The sequence below is a fragment of the Bolinopsis microptera genome, chromosome 7 (assembly GCF_026151205.1).
Source record: "Bolinopsis microptera isolate Bmic1 chromosome 7, MBARI_Bmic_1.0, whole genome shotgun sequence".
Lineage (NCBI taxonomy): Eukaryota > Metazoa > Ctenophora > Tentaculata > Lobata > Bolinopsidae > Bolinopsis > Bolinopsis microptera.
In genome coordinates this window covers 9,741,405-9,762,389 of record NC_087078.1, presented here as the reverse complement: position 1 = coordinate 9,762,389, position 20,985 = coordinate 9,741,405, and the positions used below count along the sequence as shown (strand labels likewise).

Below are 20,985 nucleotides of genomic sequence, written 5' to 3'. Positions count from 1 at the left end.
TACATTTGGGTGCGCGGTCTGTTCTGTTCATAGCTGGTTGTCGTATTTGTATAGCTGCGTGTTCTGTGAGGTCAAGTTGGGAGCGTGAGGTGAGGGATTTGAGGACTTCGATGTTGTTCCAGGAGATGGTGTGGCCGGTGGTCAGGGCATGATGTGCAGGGGCTGATTTGATTCTGTCTGTGGATTCGTCGATGGCGTTGTTGAGTCTGTAACATCGTTCGTGTTCTTTCATGCGGTGGACCAAGGGTCTGTAGGTCTGTCCGGCGTATTTGGAGGGGCACTGTGAGCAGGAAATTTCGTAGATGGTGTTGGGAGTGAGGTGAGTAGGGGGTGTGGTCTTCGTTTTGGTGAGGAGGTTGCGGAGGGAGGTAGCAGAGGAGTGGGTGACTTTGATGACACCCGACAAGCTGCTTTCCGGTTCTGTACTTATCCAAAACAGGATAAGTACAGAACCGGAAAAGAAGAGCAGTAATAGTGTTGTGTCGTGTAGAAGGAAAACGTTCATCGGGACACTGAACGTTCGTACTGTTAGGGAACAGTATAAGAGGATAGAGTTAGCATCGCTCTTCCTTGAGAGTAGAGTTGCAGTTTTAGGGGTGCAGGAGCACCGGATTGTGCATGAGGAGGAGATCAAGATCCAGAGTTTTGAGAAGGGTGTGCACCTGGTGACCACACCTGCTTGGAGAAACACCCGACAAGCTGCTACTGGTGGAGTTGGGTTTATGCTGACCAAGCAGGCCTACAAAGCAGTGAGTCTCATGAAATCGTTTGGGAAGCGAATTTTTCTCATATCCTTTGATGGAAACCCACGGCTTACAGTAATAACGGTGAACAGTCCCACTGAAGCAGCATCAAATGAAGAGGCAGAGGACTTTCGCGAGGGACTAAGATCTGTAGAAGGAGAGGTACCAGTCCATTATCTGCTAATGGTTGTTGGTGATCTTAACGCCCATCTTAGCAGATTGAATGAGGAGGATTCAGGTTGGTACTGGCATCGAGTATCCAACAGAAACGGATCGCTTCTCAGGGATACTTTGTTGGAGGGAAACCTTGAGGCAACAAACCACCGATTCCAGAAACGTCCCGGTAAACTATGGACGTATGACGTATCTCTCTGACGGAACACTGAGCAAGAGTCAGATTGATTACATCCTGATAAGGAAGAAGTGGCGTAACTCAGTCAAGGACACTGTTGTCTCCAATTCTTTTAACTCTCTTGGGTCGGACCACCGTCTAGTAGTTAGTTCAGTCAAACTCAGCCTGCGAAAGTGCCAGAATGCACCTAGACTCTAGAGTAGTAAGATATGACTACAGACTGCTCAAAGAGAATAAGGAGTTGCAAGCCTTGTATTCTGTGGAGGTGAAAAACAGATTCTCTATGCTACTGGAGGAAGAATCTAGAGAGCAGAACGATCCCACGATTCAGTACGGAAAGCTTATGGATGCCGTGAAAGCAACCAATCATAAGTTGCTTAAGCCCATCCCAAGAAGACAACGTAACAACCCCTCCCAAGATCCTAGGGTATCGGAGAGGAGGAGAACTCTGTTTCAAGCCAAAGACGCATATCATGAGAATCCTACAGAGGAGAGTAGAGAGGTAGTTAAGGAGTGTAAGGATGCACTTGCAGTGAGCTACAAAGAGGTTGAGGAGGAGACTCTTGTTTCTCGGATCAGGCGGGCTGAGGTTGCTGCTGACAGGTGCAAGAATAAGGAAAGCTGGGACCTTATTAATGACATAAAGGGCAGGAAAAGCAAGCCATGCAGCCTGGTTGATGGAGATAGTGCAGAGGGGAGATTGAAGAGCTGGAAAGACCACTTCACTAAGCTCCTGGGTCAACCACCATCTGTACCTGACCAGGAAATAGTTATCCAAACCATCCACCCCCAGCAGGATATAGAGACAGGTCTGTTTTGCAGGGAGGAGTTAGCGGAAGCGAGGAAGTATATCAAGGAGGGTAAGGCCTATGGTGATGATGGCATAGCTCCAGAGATTCTCAAAAGAGTTGACATGGACGACCTGATTCTAGAGTTCTGTAACAGCGCTCTGGTTGATGGAAAAAACCTGATCAATGGCGGCAACTCAACATCGTGCCTGTGCCAAAGAAAGGAAATCTAACTAAAGTGGATAACTACAGAGGAATCGCTCTTACGTCCATTGTAAGTAAGACCCTGAATCGTATGATCCTTAACAGAATCAAACCAGCGATGGAGAAAATCCTGAGCATCAACCAAAACGGATTTCGGGAGGGACGCAGTACCACCAGCCACATTCTGTGTCTAAGGAGGATCTTGGAGGGGGCTAGAGACAAAAACCTGACCGCCCTTCTCTTGTTCATCGATTTTAAGAAGGCCTTTGATAGCATTCATTGGGGTATATTGATGAAGATACTCCTGGCATATGTCGACTTTGCTGACGATCTTGCACTAACAACAGACACCGCAGAGCAAGCGCAAGATCTTCTCCTCAGTGTGGAGCTGGCTGCTAACTCCGTTGGACTTCACCTCAACGAGAGTAAGACGAAGTACATCAGAGTCAATCTCTCTGAGTCTGACTCTACCGTCATTAAAGCAGCAAGTGGGCAGGAGATAGAGCAAGTAGATGACTTTGTCTACCTTGGAAGCAGATTAATGAGTGCGGAGAAGGACTTTGAAGTTAGGAAAGCAAAGGCATGGGGGGCCTGTCATCAGTTAAAGACAACCTGGAAGTCTGGAATGCGCATTGCGCAGGGACTTAAAGATCCGTGTCTTTCGAGCAACGGTTGAGTCCGTACTCCTGTACGGCTCTGAAGCTTGGACGATAAGCCAATCCATGACTAAGCGGATCAATGGATGCTACACTAGAATGCTCCGGATGGCCTTGAACATACGTTGGCCACAAATCATCAACAACAGTGATTTATACGGCAACATCCCTAAGCCATCAGCGATGATAGCCTCCAGATTCCAGAAGAATGAGACTGTCTGGACATGTACTTGTAGCCAGGCATGACGACCTTCTGGCAAACCAACTTCTGTTCTGGGACCCTCAGCATGGATACAGGAGACCGGGGAGGCCCCACCTTACGTTTCTGGACATGCTAAAGAAGGACACTAGCATATCCTGTGTTGAAGAGATAAGATCTGTTATGCTTGACCGCGACGTGTGGCGAGGAATTGTAGCTGCTCGGACCAAGAAGCCGACTTAAGTCAGTCAGTAATTTATTGAATAAGCCCGTTATAATTTTTTCGAGTAAAGTAGACAACATTATATTCATTACATTTATAGAGTACATTTTCATATTAAGGCGTTGAAATGGTGTTAATTTTCTTTGAAACTTGCCGGATGATATAAGGTATCATCCAGCATGATTTTAATAATCCAAACGTGGCCATTGTGTATTATGTTACAGGCAGTGTAACACGATACAGGTAGTGCTCGATCGTTTATTCACGCATCAGCATGTTATTGATCTTTCAACCTTTCGTTACATTAGTTTATTCAGCAAATACTTGCAAATAGGTTTTTACATCGTTCCATCCTTATAGTTATACTTGTCATGAAATATCATGCTGCGCTGACATTGACAACAGTTACCCGATTCTTTAAGGAGTAAAATTAATAAAAAGTTTATGACTTTACCGATATAATAACTATAATAATTTTAAATTTCGCCGTTCCATAGATTGAGGATAATGTCAATTTATGATAAGTATAACTACTCCAACAAGCTCTTGAACGATCTGTGGAACGATATAGCACCCGGGTTTTACAACTACGGCAGAATATCACCTGATGTAGATGTCGATACCATCCCGGACTTGAAAAAGGCAAACGAGGATATGATAGAGTATATTATCTCCAACCAGGGGATAGGACCAGACTCCAGGATCCTAGACTTGGGATGTGGGAAAGGAATGTACACCGTGGGAATTGCTAAACGCACGGGGTGTCACTTTGTAGCGACTGACGGAGTTGGCTACGTGGAAGAGTGTGAGAAGTTGGCTAAATCTCACGGTGTAAGCCACCAGGGCAAGTTCCTGACTTGTTCCATCACAGATCTGGCACCTGAGATCAAGGATCCGACTTATACTCATATCCTTGTTCTGGGGGCCATGTATTACGCACACCACAATCTAGATAAGTTCTTGGCTGATGTGGTAGCTTGCTGTAACAAGGATACCAAAATATTTATTTGGGACTTTGTCAGAAAGGTCGACTGGGAGCTCTGCAAGGAAGCGAACAGGCACCTCAAAATGCCCCATCCGATTCTAACAAAAGATCAAGTTGTGGACCATTTCAAGAAAGCGGGTCTGGATCTGGTAGACTTTGAGGATGCGACAGAGTACATTATACCAGGGTATAAGATAATGACGAGGGAGTGTAAGAAAAGGGATCCTAATATGGAGGTTCTTACATATCCACTGGTGGGGGAAGCTTTTATGGAGGGATTGCTAGCTTATGTGTATTACTGCCTGAAAATCAAGTCTTAGGGATGCTCCTGAGACATTTTGTATAGTTTCATAAAAACTCTTATACAGTAAAACCCCGATCTACCTAGTTTGGGGGAAAGGAAACACTAAACAGCCGCGGTAAATCGGTGCGTGGTAAATCGGGGTTTTACTGTAGCTACATTGTATGCCTATTGAAATTTGACAAGAAAAACTAAAATATTTGTTAAATAGAATTAAACCACCTTAAATCAAAATATTTCACATTATATATCGGTAGCTGAAACTGAAAGATAAGGGACATTCTGTAAGTAAGTACTATCACAATACTATTTCAGCCCTATACCAAATTTATCTCCTCTACTCACTGCTATCGAAGATTCTGCTAGATACAAATTATTGTCGACCAAAAAAATTAATATTCTATTGGCTGCTTCACGTAAGTGAAAATAGTGCAATTATGAAATCTTGATGAATAATTAGTAATTACTAAAGCCTTTTTAAATCGCGCGTCTATGAACAAAGAAGTTAACCGAAAAATAACTAATGCGTTTATCAACAAAATCCCGGAAGATATCGAACTAAAAGCACACATAATCACGTAGAATTATTCACTATGAACATAATATAAAGGAACGTAAGCAACTTTATCTAAGGTTGAACTTCAAGAACAAATCATGCAAAACAGTGTCTGAGCTACTGAACATAAACAACAATCATTATAGATAGTTACAGATACTAATAATAATAAGGATATAACATAATTTATACAAAATACCGTATATTATATCATAGTTCGTTAATAACGTTATATATTGAGCGCTTATACTTAACAGAATACAGTAAAATCTCCTTAAATAACAGAGAAAATAATTAAAAATGAACACGGTAAAACGAACACCATGATCGTGTGGCGTCATATATAAGTCAAATTAACATAACACCGTAGCTTCACAAATAACATTTAACACACCAGACCATAATCACCAAAACTTAATTCGTGCAGGTATGTTTGAGAAGGTAAACCCAGCTTGTTTTGACACGTGACCATATTGCTGGCACGTGACCATATTGCTGGCACGTGACCATATTGCTGGCACGTGACCATATTGCTAGCACGTGTCAAAACAAATGTGTGGTTCGCTTTTTAGAACATACAACTCCTAAAGTTTTGTTCTAAACTAAGCTAGGCTAAACAGTACTGTACAAACTATCGGCATATTGACAAGTTAGGAATATCATAGGCACCAGGCATACTTAATTCGTACTTTTGAGGCTAAAATATGATTTATTTGAAAGGTTCATAACAAGTTTTCGAGATGAGATTTGTAAGATCGTTGAAAAAAGATTAAACAAGGTCCATTATCGACATCATTTATTTGATCATGCTGCTACATTTCAGGAGTAAACTAGTAGTTGCATTATATCAGATTGGAGATATATTTCTGCAATCGAAGCTACTGGAACTAACAGTCACATCTGCACCAGTGTCACAAATCACAATTGGGCAAATGTCACATTTGAAGAAATATCTCATTCTCAGCCCTGAGTTCCTAAGATCTTTGTTGAACTTGTTGTAGCCTGAGCAGCTCAGTAATGTTGTCTTTGTGTACTTCTAATGCTGGTCCTTGCAACCTAGGGGATGTTAGCTGTTTCAGGGTTAGTGTGGAAATGAGAATAACTTTAGTTTTAAAACAAGGGCCGTTTTTTAAGATTAGATCAGCATACCATCTAGGTATAATCTCAAATGTTATCAATCAAGTTAAAGTTCAACATTTTTAAAGGAAGCTTAATAACCGATGCGAATAGGAGCATCACAAAAAGCAAAGTGAAACTAAGGAAGTAAAAGTGAAACTAAGAAAATTAAAGTGAAACTAAGGAAGTAAAAGTGAAACTAAGGAAGTAAAAGTGAAACTAAGAAAATGAAAGTGAAACTAATGAAGTAAAAGTGAAACTAAGAAAATGAAAGTGAAACTAACCTGGTGATCGGGCCGGTAGGATGTTTAAGGAGGACCTCTCCTCCTTGCTGTAACAACAGTTCACTGTCATCTTTAAACTTCAGCTTAGCTCCGCCATTCTGAGATGGTTAATTGTTATAAAAAAGTTTAATTTCAGCTTAAGAAATCAACAAAAATATATTTACCACCGCACCAATATCAAAATTATGTATAATCTAAGGAAAAGGAATATTTAGATTTGCCACAATGCACCGTAATTGAAACCACGATAATCGGGTAAGATTAAAAACATCACTCACCATAAACCCAAGCCAGCCGACCCCAGGTTTGTATTTCACATACTCCTCGTCGTTCTGTAGAGTCCTATTATTCTCCTTATCCCCCTCATTCTTATATCCAGCATTGTTTGGATTCTGTTCACTTCCAGCCCGTTTCTGGGGTGACATGGACGCAGCACGTCGTACGGGAGTTATTGGGGTGAGCGGAGAGCGGCAGTTTAGTTGTCCGAGACTCGGGGATCTTCTCAAATCTGGGGGATGAGGATGTTATAGTCGATGAGATAATTCAGGTACTTTATAACTCGCTTGGGTGCTTAATTTGTCACCCCAAACATTGGACAGATAAAAAAGTGATGTCCGAATATCCGTACCATCAAACAGTATTATATATACACAAGAAAAATGAACAAATGTACAAGGAAAATGTACAAACTGTACAAGAAACATTTAGGTGTGTACCGTTGATGGGAGTTGAGGTACCGACGGTGCACTTTTCCTCCAACTGTGCGTCCTGCTCGTTGATAGTTGGAGTTGCTATAGAACACGGCATCTGGGACACATTGTGGTTGGCCATGGAACACGGCATCTGGGACATGTATGAGGTACTTTGGGTGCTTTCTGTCGTAGTGCTCGCAAAACTTGAGTTTCCTGAAAGTGTCCGTGTCATGAGATTGTTTACAGAAATTGGAATGGAGCCTTGACGAGATTTGAATTGAATGGGAAAAGGCCCTGACAACTATATCTCTATACACCGGGCTATTCAAACGCAAGGAAATATCTTGAAAACTAACCTGCGGTTCTAACAGGCGGAGTTCCCATTCTGAGCGGGAATAAGACCCCGTCAATACTGGCTAGACACTGCTCCACAGCTACACACTGCTTGTACAACAGCTTAGCTGTGTCTAGATATACCTGTTAAAATAAAACATGTTATATATACCATCCTACCGAAATTATAGCATTGAAAATATTGATCTATAAATATAATATAAATAATAAATAAATTCTAACATTTATTACACGCTTCGAAATTAAAATATACAAAAAAAAAAACAATAGATATGAACAAAGGTCGAACCTGAAGAAGCGGGGACATGTCCAAACAAGGTGTCATTGTCTGGGTTGCCATGGTAACCTTCTTTTCTGGATCCGTTATGTAACATCTCGTTAAATCACGATTTAGCCTATACCCGTCTTTGAATACAACCTGCAATAAATTTTAATTAAATTATCTGTTTTCAGTCCAAAAACGTGATTAAGTTAAATGCAATCTTTGAAATGAAAATGTCAGCTCAAAATGGCGAACCCAGCTTATTGCTTACTTGAAAGTTAGGTTCAGGTCCGTTTTCCATGTAGTAAGCGGACGCTGTGTTAGCGTGTATCGTTATCTTAGGAGTTCTGGATTTAACCTGGTTGACACAGAACAGCAGCTTTTCGTACCGCCCGTACCATCTGTAGATTTGGGGGATTAATTATTGATCGTAATGCCCGCTAGTAGGGGCCGGGGGTGGCATGCGCCTCAATAGTACAGTACTCATAAATTTAATCAATTGTAATGTCATATTATCATAATTCGTTAACCTTATAGTTTATAAAATATAAAAATAATTTAAACACTGCGAATCTATTACATTTATTGAGTATTATGTAATGGGATAGGAACGGTTTAACTAGGTGTACTGGTGTAGCTAGTCCACACCCTAGCTCCATATAATGCGACAACTTTGTTTCACTTCTAGTTGAAAATACATACCTGGGTTGCAGGGTAGAATACGACATTCTAATCTGTTTAGCATTCTCCATGAGCACAGTAATGTCCATACCGTCACCACTAACTCGGAACTCTTCAGTCCCGGACTTCAGTTTTCTCCGCAAATGAATGCTACCGTTTTTACAAACCTCCACCTGTAGAGGTAGAGAGGGTAAGATTTAGAAGTTACTTAGCTCCTCAGATAAATATCTGAGATGTTATAGCATTATCAATTTTCCACAAAGCATAGTAGCCATGGTGAAAGATATGGGGATATGAGACAAGTCATATCAGGAGTAACATGGTAACAATTGCACAGAGTGTAGGATAATTATGACAAAATAGTGACAAAGTGGTGATAACAGATGACAAAGATGATAAAAGAACATATTCCTACCTCGAGACCGTTGCGTTGCTGTAATCTAGGAGGTATCCTAACAGTATTCAAACACTTAGGTTTACCCCGTCTAGCAGCAGGAGCAGCCACTTCACTCCCTCTCCCAGCCTCACACTCAGTGCCTGTATCACTACACCGGCTGGTATCTGGTCTCTGAGGGATCTTCAGAGGACCGGAAGAGGTTGGGGACGCTGTGGCGGGTCTCATCCGGCTCCGCAGCGCGTTACGGAAAGCCGGGAGACAGGCTCGCTGTTTGTTGGAACTCGCTCTGAAGGAAGAGGATTGAATTAGAGGGGATGTGGAGCTATTGAAGCTACCCCAGTTAACTTCTGTATAATCGAAGTTAAGAGTTTGTAATCCAGACGTGAGTGTTAGGGCTCTCATTGACAAATTTGTGTTTAATCCTGTTTAACCTGTTTATGATTGTAATTTTCTGAATAGTCATGAGGTAAATCGAATTTTGAAAAGTTCAATTTCCGACCGATCATTTATAAACACTAGCAGGAACCCGTGTTTCTCTAAAGTGGTGTCAAAAGACATTAAGATATTAGACAATGTTATTTATTTAATTGGTGATTTTGACACCACCTGGGGGTCCATTTTTCCGGACCTAAATTATTTATTCCATGGTTAATTTTTTAAATTTATTTATACTGACCAAAAGGCCATAAAAGCATTCTGATCCAGCCACCAAAAGTTTCAAAAGTATATCTCTCACGGTTTTCGCGGAAAGTCTTGTTAAAGTTGAAGTCAGTAAAATGGTAACAGATATATGTATAATATTAGGACGCAATGAAACTACCGGACCACGATGTATAGTCTCGCTTTATATATAGTAAGATGGCAGCTATCCAGTATCCAATGATGATACACATAACAATTTCTAGGGACGGGAAATTAAACAGCAGTTGGAAAACATATCCTGAGAACTTTAGAAGAAAAGCCACATATACATAATTTTTCATGAGATACAAATTTAGAGAAAAGTTTAATCACGGAACTACCATGACTCACTATAAATTTGTTGCGTTATTCATCTTTAGTTACAAATAGCCGACAAGTTAAAAACTGTTAACATTTTTCCTTTCAAAAAGTGCCCCATATGTTTTTAATACTGTGAAGGCTTTCGAATGAACCAAAAGGTCTGCGATGACCGGGAATCGAACCCGGATCCACTGCTTGGAAGGCAACGATGCTGACCATTACACCATCATCGCACTGACAAAAAAGTCTTTTACAAATATTTATTCAGGACCGGTAACTTGATCTCTGTAACTGATGCACCAGAGTAAGTTTGCACATCGAATCATTGGTTCATAAATTTTGATTATTCATTTATGTTACTCACTGTGAAGGCAGTAATGAAAAGGACGGTAGAAACTGGTTGACTTTCATCTCGTCATCGGAAAGGTCGTTCTGTCCCGAAAACTCGTTGGAATCCAAGGTACCGTGACCACTGTCGGCGGATTCCCCGGAAAACACCTGAAAATTGTGGGTGTGAAAACTTGTAAGACAAGAATACTCATACTGATAATGGTTGGAATGTAAAATAGGTGAGACCTGGCATCAGCTCACTAGAGAGTAGGCGGTACTGACACCTACGTAGCAGGAAATACATAAAATTCCTTAACCGACAGATACAACAATGCGTGCCAGCAAAATTTGGGCGGTTTTATTTTATAAAATTGATGGTGCGCGCAGAAAATTGAGTAAATTCTGACACGGCGTCGTACGTCTTTGAACGAATTTCACGCCGAAAATTGGGTGAAATCCTTGGCAGTTTGTTCCCAAGGCAACGAGATGACTTAGTAATAAAAATGACGCCTGTAGCGATAATTTGTCACAATATTTAACCAAGAATTATGAAGCGATTGGCCTGAACGATGATGATTGGGTTTCCAGGGTTTCAGAAATCAGGCAGTTTAAATCACGTCAAGATTGCCAGGGCTTTAATCAGCATCATGACGTTGTTAATCTGTAAAACTCTAGCAATCCCATACAAATCAACGTTACTGTTACTTCTAGGTATATGCTAAGTTACCGAGGGGCAAGGTCGATAAATACCAAGGAACCATAAGACATCTCGCGTTTACTCAGTAAACAATGGAAGTAGCACTGTAGAGAACACAGTTAATTAGTCCCCGTAATGTGCACATATTGTCTTAGCTTATCGTGGAATGTAAAACGCCACTTCGAACATACCACTGTTCAACTTGTACCTTTGTCCCTTTTATGTACCTATTGTACCAACTACGACCACCTCTATTGCAATGTACACAAATCTTTGTATATATAAGTTATGAAAGCTGCAGTGAAAGTTTGTAAGAACCAGAGGACTGTAAAATAAGATAACCTTATCAAGCCTCGCCTAATGCATGTTAATGACATGTTAATGACCACAGCAATGTTGAAAAGTGAACTGGAAAGGTAGACCGTATAAAGGCACATATTATTTATTATGGTGAAACATTTGAAGCTCTTGACCAAAGTTTGTTAAGAAAATCATACACCGTACTATGATATTAGCCATTATTCTAAGAGGTACTATACACCCCGAGGGAGGTATAATTGTATAGTTGTTATAGACCAACTTGACACAAAGTTTCACAGTACATTGAGAAATCGTTTAGAGAGAGCAATTTAAAGGGCAAGTGAGAGATTTCACCCATTTTGGTAATTTGAGAGCTATGCTAGAGTCATGTCAATGATTAGAGTAAATGATTAGTGTATTGAAGTGGAACCCTTAATGAATACATGCTGAAAAGGGGGCAAAGTGCACCCCTCAACACCTCCAATGACACCGTTATCTCTGAATATAATGAAGTATGGCTACCATCTGCCATCTCTTATTCCCAGCAAATACTACCATAGAGTCAGAGAGATGATAAAATACTACTGAAGGGTCAAGTGATCTGATATCGAAACTATTTATGTTACAATAAAAATACAGATTAAAAGGTTTTAATTTCACGAAGCTGAAAAGGGTGTAATATCATAACGTTTGCTAACTTAGAGGCCAAATTCTGACGCCAATATAATTAACTAAACTAATATATTATATGGTATCTAAACTATGGTAATTTCACTGTGGTTCTAAATTGTAACTTCAGAAATCACGAATGACACTGCCACCAAACCTACTTTAAAATAACTCAACTAATTTAAACCAATAAAAGTCTTCAAATCTTGAACCTACATGTTGCCTAGATGAGCTGCAGTCGTGCAGAAGGACCACAAACCGAGCCCGACTGCACTTACTGCACTTTTCGACAGTAACAGTTCGCTTTAGCACCTCGTCACATAGACTGTGCGAATAGGAGCGCACTGTGCCGCTCGCAGCGCAGCACGTGCGCTTTGTGCAGGAGGCAGCGCAGCACGTGCGCTTTGCGCAGGAGGAAGGATCGTGGTAAGTGTCACACATAGTGTAATGTCATGGTACTTCTTTGGGGTTGAGTTGGTTGACTGGTTTGCTTTCAATGACTTTCATTGGAATAACATTACACAATGAAAAGACAGAAAATAGTTAATTAAAAGCAAGCAACAAACAATTCCAATAGCTGTTCAATGTAAAGATCTAACAGGGCAATCAACAAGCAACAAAAATAGGAAACATAAGCATATAGTGTTCATAGCAAGAGGCGGTGCAAACACGGCCCACAAATTGAAACGTAATACCATTCTGAGTCAAAGTAATCTAGTCCAGTCCAACGGACTAAACTAATCAAACACTAGATAACACCATTTTCATATGATGCGATCATATTATCTGGATATGATTTGATACTTAAGAAGGCGTATAATTTCAAAAAATCCCACCGGAAAAAAAGTTAAAATGATGGCACCAAAAAAGCAAAACAACAGGTTACTATCCAAAAACAACTGCTATCTCCAGAACCAATCAGATAGAACAACTCAAATCACGTGACTTTTATCAGCCAATCCTGTCAATTCCCCAAAAGTTTAATTAAATGATCACCAGGGGTGAGCAAAGGAAAGATGGGAGCGGGAATGAATGGAAAGATTTGGTAACGATCATTTTACCGTTGCCATGGTGACCGTTGGAAGATTTTATTAGAGACAATTAGTGGGCGAGCGGGAGTGAGACGGAGAGAGAGTCGAGAGCGCATGTATTTATCTTCCGTTATTGAGTTGAGGGCACGCTCGCAGAACATTGGAGAAGGCCAAATAAGCACTCTATCTGTCACGTTAGGGTTATTATTTTCGGGTACAGTGTGCCATATTAACGGCAGAAGAGTGTTTAAGCATAACGGACATTTTTAGTAAAACATATTGTCGCATTTTGTAAGAGGGCAAGTATTTGCCATGAACGCCAATTCAATGAAAATTCTGGAATATGTTTTATTAGTTGGGGAAAGAATGTTGGAGAAGGGGTCCGCGGTATATGTGGGTTAGTGTCGTGGATTTACCCGGATTATACTGCAATAAATACCACCGGAACTTTCCAAAGACTTGGGCAGCTATGTTAAAATAACTGGAATACCTTAAAGTTGGCTAATGAACAGTTAAAAAATGATTTTTAACATAATAATAAAATATATATAACATAAATAACATATTAATTTACATAATTTAAACTTACAGTTTGCGGGGCAGGAATCATGAAGGAGTGTTTGAGAATCTCCTGTGCACTGACTCTGTTACGTGGGTCCGCTTGCAGGAGAAGGCCGATGAGAGAGCGTGCGTCTACACTCACGCTGTTCGGAATGTGAAACTTGCCACTTTTAACTCGCCGCAAGATCTCGTTAACCCCCGTGTCCTGTAGCGGTGGACAGATTAGAAGACTGAATTAGAGACTGTTCAGTTTTACTTTTACCTGAATTCATCAGCTTTTGGAACTTCCCAACAAAATAACAATGTTGGTTTTACAGGAATCTGAAATAAAGATAGCAATCAGAAATACCAATAAATATCTACCTCGAACGGGAGCTCGCCCGTAAGTAGGTGAAATAACACTACCCCTAACGCCCAGCAGTCAGCCATGAACCCTCTTCCAGCATTGTTCAGCGTCTCCCTGAAAAAGTACAGGAACATTACAAACAGGGACTTTCTTACAAGTTACTTAAAGACATGAGCTGTGGCAGTCAATTATAAAGTTGAGAGTCAATTATAAAGTTGAGAGTCAATTATAAAGTTGAGAGTCAATTAAAAGTGTTTTGACTGGTTATACTTATATAGCGCATAATATTTCCCTCTTCAACACAAACAGACCTACACTCCCAACATAGAGCGTAATGGGAGAGACGTGATGTTTTTATATATGGTTATTTTTGGAGCTGATTAACCGGAATGAAGACTGTGAATTTACAGTATTTACAGGTAAATATTTCAGGAATTTATCGCTATAGCGACGGTATTATATATAATGGTGCTAAAATATAAACGGTACTAAAATATGAAACGGTGCTAAAAAGGCGGCGGCGGCACCGCGAATCCCGCTTTGCGCTTAAAATCATATCAGGACCCAGGTCACACTAAAATGCCTTGCATCAGGAAATGTTTCGAGAGGTAGACTATGACTAGTCATCCGTATTATTATCCTAAATGCACCTTATCATTGGTCACAACTCATGTGAGTGGTGATCAAATCAGTTCAGTAAATTAAATCCGTCTAACAGGCTGAGGACAGGTCGCATGGTTAATTAAGGATAATTAGACATAACCCATATTCCCTGATTGACATATAAACTATAATATGCTGTTTCCAAGGTGACATTATTAACACCATCTCTCACTCACTAATGACCGAGCCACTCATAAATATATTGACAAATTCAAATCTTCCCGCCGCTTCCCCGCTGAACACCGTTCCGAGAACCGAGACTCAAAAGTAGAGCCCCATTGGTTGATCACACCCACGTGATAGAAACACAAGGCTCTGATTGGAGGAAGAGTTAGTTAACAGTATTTAATGTGATTGTAAGCTGAGTTGCTGTGAGTAAGTCCGGTTTCAGCAGAATGGTGACTCTAGGTGGCGGTAGGTCGTGCACCCACCGGAGAGACAGAATTGCAACTGTTGCAGTTAGGGCACAGCAGACTTGATAATGGCTGATAACTTAGCTATTTTAATGTCTGCCATCAGTTAGATTGAGCAATATTCTACAATCTACATTCGATAGCCTAGGGGGAAGGAGAGGACATTAAATCAGGAAAATAAATTACCTCCTTGCTAAAAGCTTTAGCTCGGAATGGTTCCTAGAAAATCCTTAACAATGATCCAGATATAAAGTGGTACAGATATAAAGTGGTACAGATATGGGAGATATGAAGCTCAAATCAATTAACAGATCCCCTTTTCTTTACTTTCTAATACCTTCAATCAATTAAGTTGAACGATCATTTTCTAGACAGTTAAAATAAAGTGGTTGATGGTTGAACTGTAAATTTGTAAGTGTAACAGTTCTGTGACATGTTGTAACTTGTTGCTACAGCCAGGGAGTTAACTCACGGAGACATAAAGTTAGGAGTTCCACACATTGTTCTGTGAGTGTCTTGAGGTCCGGACAGTCGCTTAGCCATACCAAAGTCAGCAAGTTTCTGAAATTGAGAATTAGTTTAGCTACAATACTGAAAATACTTATAATAATTGATATCAATTGTTTAAATTTAACTGGAATTTACATCTTTACAGTTAAATTCAAGGTTTTCATATCAGACCATGCCATATTGTAAGTTTATAAAATACTGTGATATTAGCATAAGAGATCTTTTAAAATTGTTAACTTAATTTTTAAGCGATCATCTGGCTCTGGTCGGGTTGATAAGAGTAAAGATAACATGTAACCAGGTAACCAGGTGACCAGGTAACCAGGTAACCAGGTAACCAGGTAACCAGGTAACCAGGTAACCAGGTAACCAGGTAACCAGGTAACCAGGTAACCAGGTAACCAGGTAATTTATGCGCTCATCTGGCTCTGATCGGGTTGATAAGAGTAAAGATAACATGATCCTACAAAAATGTGGTTCAAGTCTGCGCTAATTAAAATGTTAAAGCGTACAGTATAACTCGATCATTCGATCATTAAAAATATTTAAGAAAATGGTTAGATATAAGATAAGCTTCGTTCTAATCAGGTGTTAGAACAGGCTCGAGGGTACACAATATTTACTGTTGTTATCAATTTAATTAACATCGTCTGTGAGCCTTTGTTTGTTAATACACATTAACATCATCTAAGCGTCTTATTTTGGGAATTTATCAGCTCTTGACCAATAACACAAGATTCAATGTTTTTAATTAGATCGCTTTCAGCTTTGATCAGAGCAAGTGGCAAAGATACGGTACTGTTAATTCCTAGATTATAGGTACCGAGTGTTTCAAAAATACGAACAAGTTCCCAACCTTTGGGCATACCGGCAGGATCGAATTAAATCATTTCAATTTTTCATTTTCTGCTCATTTTAATCTAACTTTATAATCAAGCCAGCTGATTGAATTATATTAAATGAACCAAATTACAAGTACCTCATGATCACTGAACATACTAGAAACAAGTACTGATTACAGATCTCTAATTAAAAATAACGATTTCTCCGAGAGGAAGACGCCCCAATCATTAGTATAACATGACCGATCCCACAGTTCACACACTGTTTAACATGGTCACATGACTACTGGTCACATGATATACTGGTCACATGACATACTGCAGGTGTCCAAGTTGACCACTGGTGCTACTAATTCGTATCCGTGGGACAATATTGGGAACACAGAACACTGTATTATCCCTAATAGTACACTGTATTATCCCTAATTGTATCATGACTATTGTACACAATACAATGTTATTACGTGTTATTGATGAGTTGGTGTCCCCAGTGAAGTGAGGCTCACACATGATGAGTCATAATTTATCAGAACAACATATTGTTAGAACTGTGTAGGAGATAACAACATCTATATATTGTTAGAACTGTGTAGGAGATAACAACATCTATATATTGTTAGAACTGTGTAGGAGATAACAACATCTATATATTGTTAGAACTGTGTAGGAGATAACAACATCTATATATTGTTAGTACTGTGTAGGAGATAACAACATCTATATATTGTTAGAACTGTGTAGGACACACAGTATCTATATATTGTTAGTACTGTGTAGGAGATAACAACATCTATATATTGTTAGAACTGTGTAGGAGATAACAACATCTATATATTGTTAGTACTGTGTAGGAGATAACAACATCTATATATTGTTAGAACTGTGTAGGAGATAACAACATCTATATATTGTTAGTACTGTGTAGGAGATAACAACATCTATATATTGTTAGAACTGTGTAGGAGATAACAACATCTATATATTGTTAGTACTGTGTAGGAGATAACAACATCTATATATTGTTAGAACTGTGTAGGAGATAACAACATCTATATATTGTTAGTACTGTGTAGGAGATAACAACATCTATATATTGTTAGAACTGTGTAGGAGATAACAACATCTATATATTGTTAGAACTGTGTAGGAGATAACAACATCTATATATTGTTAGAACTGTGTAGGAGATAACAACATCTATATATTGTTAGAACTGTGTAGGAGATAACAACATCTATATATTGTTAGTACTGTGTAGGAGATAACAACATCTATATATTGTTAGAACTGTGTAGGAGATAACAACATCTATATATTGTTAGTACTGTGTAGGAGATAACAACATCTATATATTGTTAGAACTGTGTAGGAGATAACAACATCTATATATTGTTAGTACTGTGTAGGAGATAACAACATCTATATATTGTTAGAACTGTGTAGGAGATATAACAACATCTATATATTGTTAGTACTGTGTAGGAGATAACAACATCTATATATTGTTAGAACTGTGTAGGAGATAACAACATCTATATATTGTTAGAACTGTGTAGGAGATAACAACATCTATATATTGTTAGAACTGTGTAGGACACACAGTATCTATATATTGTTAGTACTGTGTAGGAGATAACGGTGGTAATCATCATGCTGATACACTAATCATAACGTTATTTGTCATGTTATTAAGGATATATTACAAGTTGTTTCATGTTTAGTGTTTACTGGTAAACATAACAAGGAACCTTATTACCCTAATTACCCATATTACACCATATTTACAAACATATTTCCAGTAACACGAGAAAATCTTCAGAGATCGAGAGGCCTTGTCATGCACACCACTGAACATTACCTCTCGCAGTACAGTGCAACGTTTCCACCAATAGGAATGCAAGAAATGTGGCAAGGAGCCAATAAGGGAGGAGTATTTTTATCACGTGAGCAGCCGTTACTGCTTGTTCGCCTCTCTCAAGCAAGACCCTTACGAAGTACTGGGTGCTTGTCTTGTTGCCATGGCGACGAAAACTGTTGCAAATATTTGGAAAGGACAGCATGATGAACAGGGCAAGGATTGACACGCACCAGTGTGATAAAACGTCTAATGTTGTCTGCACAATTGCAATTCATAACACTCGGTCTAAACGGGGCATCACTGTTTTATACACGTACTTTTGAGAAAATTCGACGGGAATTTGAATTTTAAACGTTTACCTTGCAGGGGACCAAGCCCTCCTTAATAAAGACAATTTAATTTTCTCAGGGTCAATTTAAATTTCTCAAGGTCAATTTAACCTTGCGGTAGGAATGACCATGGTCACGTGACACCTAATGCAGAATGTCTGTAAGTTGTAACTCATAAATGCTTAAATATACTGCGACAGGTTCAGACTTCAGAAAGGAAGACGTTTAGAGAATGGGACCAAAAATATGCAAGACTTCATATGAGTTATTTTGTATCCTTCTGATACAAGAAAGGTTATGATGTAATAACGAATAATTGGACGATCCCTTATTTTTTGACGAGCAAATCACTTTCACTCTTTCAGTTATATCAGCACAAAAACAATGTTAATACTGATCTGTTTTTCAAGTCTAACGATGGCTGTTTAAATTATTTTTCGAGTCAAATACTAAACACTTCATCTTGTTAGTTGGGTACTTACCAGGGTCATGTCTTTAGTTAAGAGCAGGTTGTTGAGTGAGATATCTCTGTGAACTATGTTACTGTTATGTAGATGTATAACACCATCTACCAGCTGTGCAAATAGTTCCCGAGCTGTGGATAGGAATTGTTACAAATCAAGTGTAGGGTGTACCGTCACTTGTCAGTGTAATCAAACTTTATTAAAAGTACAAATATTAGATTCATGTCGTATTTAATCTAAAGTAAAAATATTAGATTCATGTCGTATTTAATCTAAAGTAAAAATATTAGATTCATGTCGTATTTAATCTAAAGTAAACATATTAGATTCATGTCGTATTTAATCTAAAGTAAACATATAAGATTCATGTCGTATTTAATCTAAAGTAAACATATTAGATTCATGAAGTTGATAATAAGCGTAAAACACTAAAATTAAGAATTCAGAATCCTTAAAATGGGAGATCATTACTACAGGGTGACCCACAATAAACTGTTACATGTTGCAATATCACTGTGAGTACCCTGCAATCTCGGAGATGTCTCACAGTGACTTGAAATGAAGATCATTCTGGACTACCCTGCATTTACCTTACCCCGACACAACTTACCTTCGCTTTCAGGTAAAGGATTTCCTCTTCGTTTAAGGAAATGGTGAAGGTCTCCATTGCAACACTTTTCTAAAACCAGGTACATAAAGTTAACATCCTCAAACCATCCGTACATCTGGGGAAGAGTGAATTGAGTAAAAAATTACAACAACTGCAAGCTTCTGGTTTTAAAATTGTCTGAGATTCTAGTCTCAGTTCTACGTGGTTTTATTATATCTATTTGGTAAGATAAGCCTGCAGCGACTATAACCAAAAAGTGCAGGGTGACCATTATTTAGAGTCTGTAATTTTTGTTTAGAGTTCAATACAGAGAATATATAAATCATTTCACTATTCATAAAGGGAATATAAATACCTTAACGATGCTCGGATGTTGAATGTTTTTGTGTATTTCGATCTCATTGCAAACTTTCCGGTATTCTTCTTTTTTTAGTTTTCTTTTGTCGAGAACCTTCAAGGCAACAACTTCTCCAGTAGAAATGCACTTTGCTTCGTAAACTTCGCCAAAACCACCTCTTCCAATCTTTCTTATGAATGAGAAGTCCTGAAGAGAAGCTTTTAGAATTAACAATTAACATAATGGTCTAATTTAGGGGGAAGATGTACAATATTTTGAAGCCATATAACAGTTAGCTTGCAAATCACAAACTGTTGTGTATGGTAATAATAGTGTTGGAGAGTAAAACATTATGACATAGTAACCAACCGTTTTTCTACTTCCAGGACCTATGTTACAATACATGGTTGTCATGGTTCATCCATTGGCACATCAGAACTCTAAACTTTGCTAAAAATGAAAAGTTATTGATAAAGGATTATACTATGTAGATTTTAGTCGAAACACAGTAAAAAACACACAGTCAAAAATTGTTTGATTTGTTTGAGTCTATAAATCGAATGCAGAAAGTTCTGGCCAATCCACTTCTTTAGACATCAGCAATAGCAGCAAATCTGGGGAAACTTGGTGGACATTGACTTTTTTCACACATTTTGAGTATGTTGACTTCAACATGATTTTGCAGCTTATTGTGGTTAATCTAAATGTTGGAGTGATGCTTTTCTGGTGCACAAAACACTGCAGTACAGTTATGTTGAATAATTGTGGTTAATGAATCCTCTATGTGCCCACTATAGTGGTTAAAATACCAGTTTTAGGGTTAACCACCATTCTGAGATATGATATTATGAACTGAGTAGTCATTATATTGAGATCATCCCATGGTGCAACTATTACAAAAGTTTTAAAACCTAACTGGGGGCATTTTGTGGTCCTAATGGTGGGTAAATGGAAAATGAAAGATGAGCAATAAATATTGCTCTGATTATAGATGTATAGTGGTGGTTGTTCATTTGTACATGGATGATAATTTTTCATCACAAATGTGCAATTTAATAGTATGGTTGATTTTAGGTGGTTAATATTCATAAAAAGTGCTAAAAGATGGTTAAAACGTCAAAAATTTTTGGTAACCATTAATCAAAACATTATTAATGATTTGAGTCAACTTTTTCTGGTCAACAAAGGACATTTGAAAGGTTTTGATAAAAGTTATCAAGAAATGTTGTC

General features: G+C 38.8%; 2 protein-coding genes and 1 non-coding gene across 4 annotated transcripts; 1 reads left to right on the top strand and 2 right to left on the bottom strand.

Annotated features, from left to right (window-relative positions):
* The first annotated feature begins 392 nt into the window (after positions 1–392).
* On the top strand, positions 393–1,118 carry LOC134818672 (uncharacterized). Its single transcript, XM_063828310.1, has one exon. The coding sequence runs from the start codon at positions 393–395 to the stop codon at positions 1,116–1,118; it is 726 nt and encodes a 241-aa protein (XP_063684380.1).
* A 3,534-nt stretch (positions 1,119–4,652) lies between these two features.
* LOC134817696 (serine/threonine-protein kinase PLK4-like) lies at positions 4,653–20,214 on the bottom strand. 2 transcript variants are annotated; one of them, XM_063826933.1, is made up of 17 exons: positions 20,125–20,214; positions 19,774–19,962; positions 19,419–19,533; positions 18,827–18,939; positions 15,278–15,366; positions 13,747–13,843; positions 13,412–13,588; positions 10,160–10,293; positions 8,812–9,079; positions 8,418–8,569; positions 7,987–8,116; positions 7,743–7,871; positions 7,456–7,576; positions 7,124–7,312; positions 6,686–6,915; positions 6,408–6,505; positions 4,653–6,063 (listed from the first exon to the last, which is right to left on the bottom strand). In XM_063826933.1, the coding sequence occupies exons 1-17, from the start codon at positions 20,167–20,169 to the stop codon at positions 5,982–5,984; spliced, it is 2,358 nt and encodes a 785-aa protein (XP_063683003.1). In that variant the 5' UTR covers positions 20,170–20,214; the 3' UTR covers positions 4,653–5,981. The 2 variants fall into 2 exon arrangements, with proteins under 2 accessions (XP_063683003.1, XP_063683004.1); XM_063826934.1 differs by having other exon boundaries at positions 4,654–6,077.
* On the bottom strand, positions 9,957–10,028 carry Trnag-ucc (transfer RNA glycine (anticodon UCC)). The gene has a single exon. It is a non-coding gene; the product is annotated as a tRNA-Gly (tRNA).
* Positions 20,215–20,985: the final 771 nt, after the last annotated feature.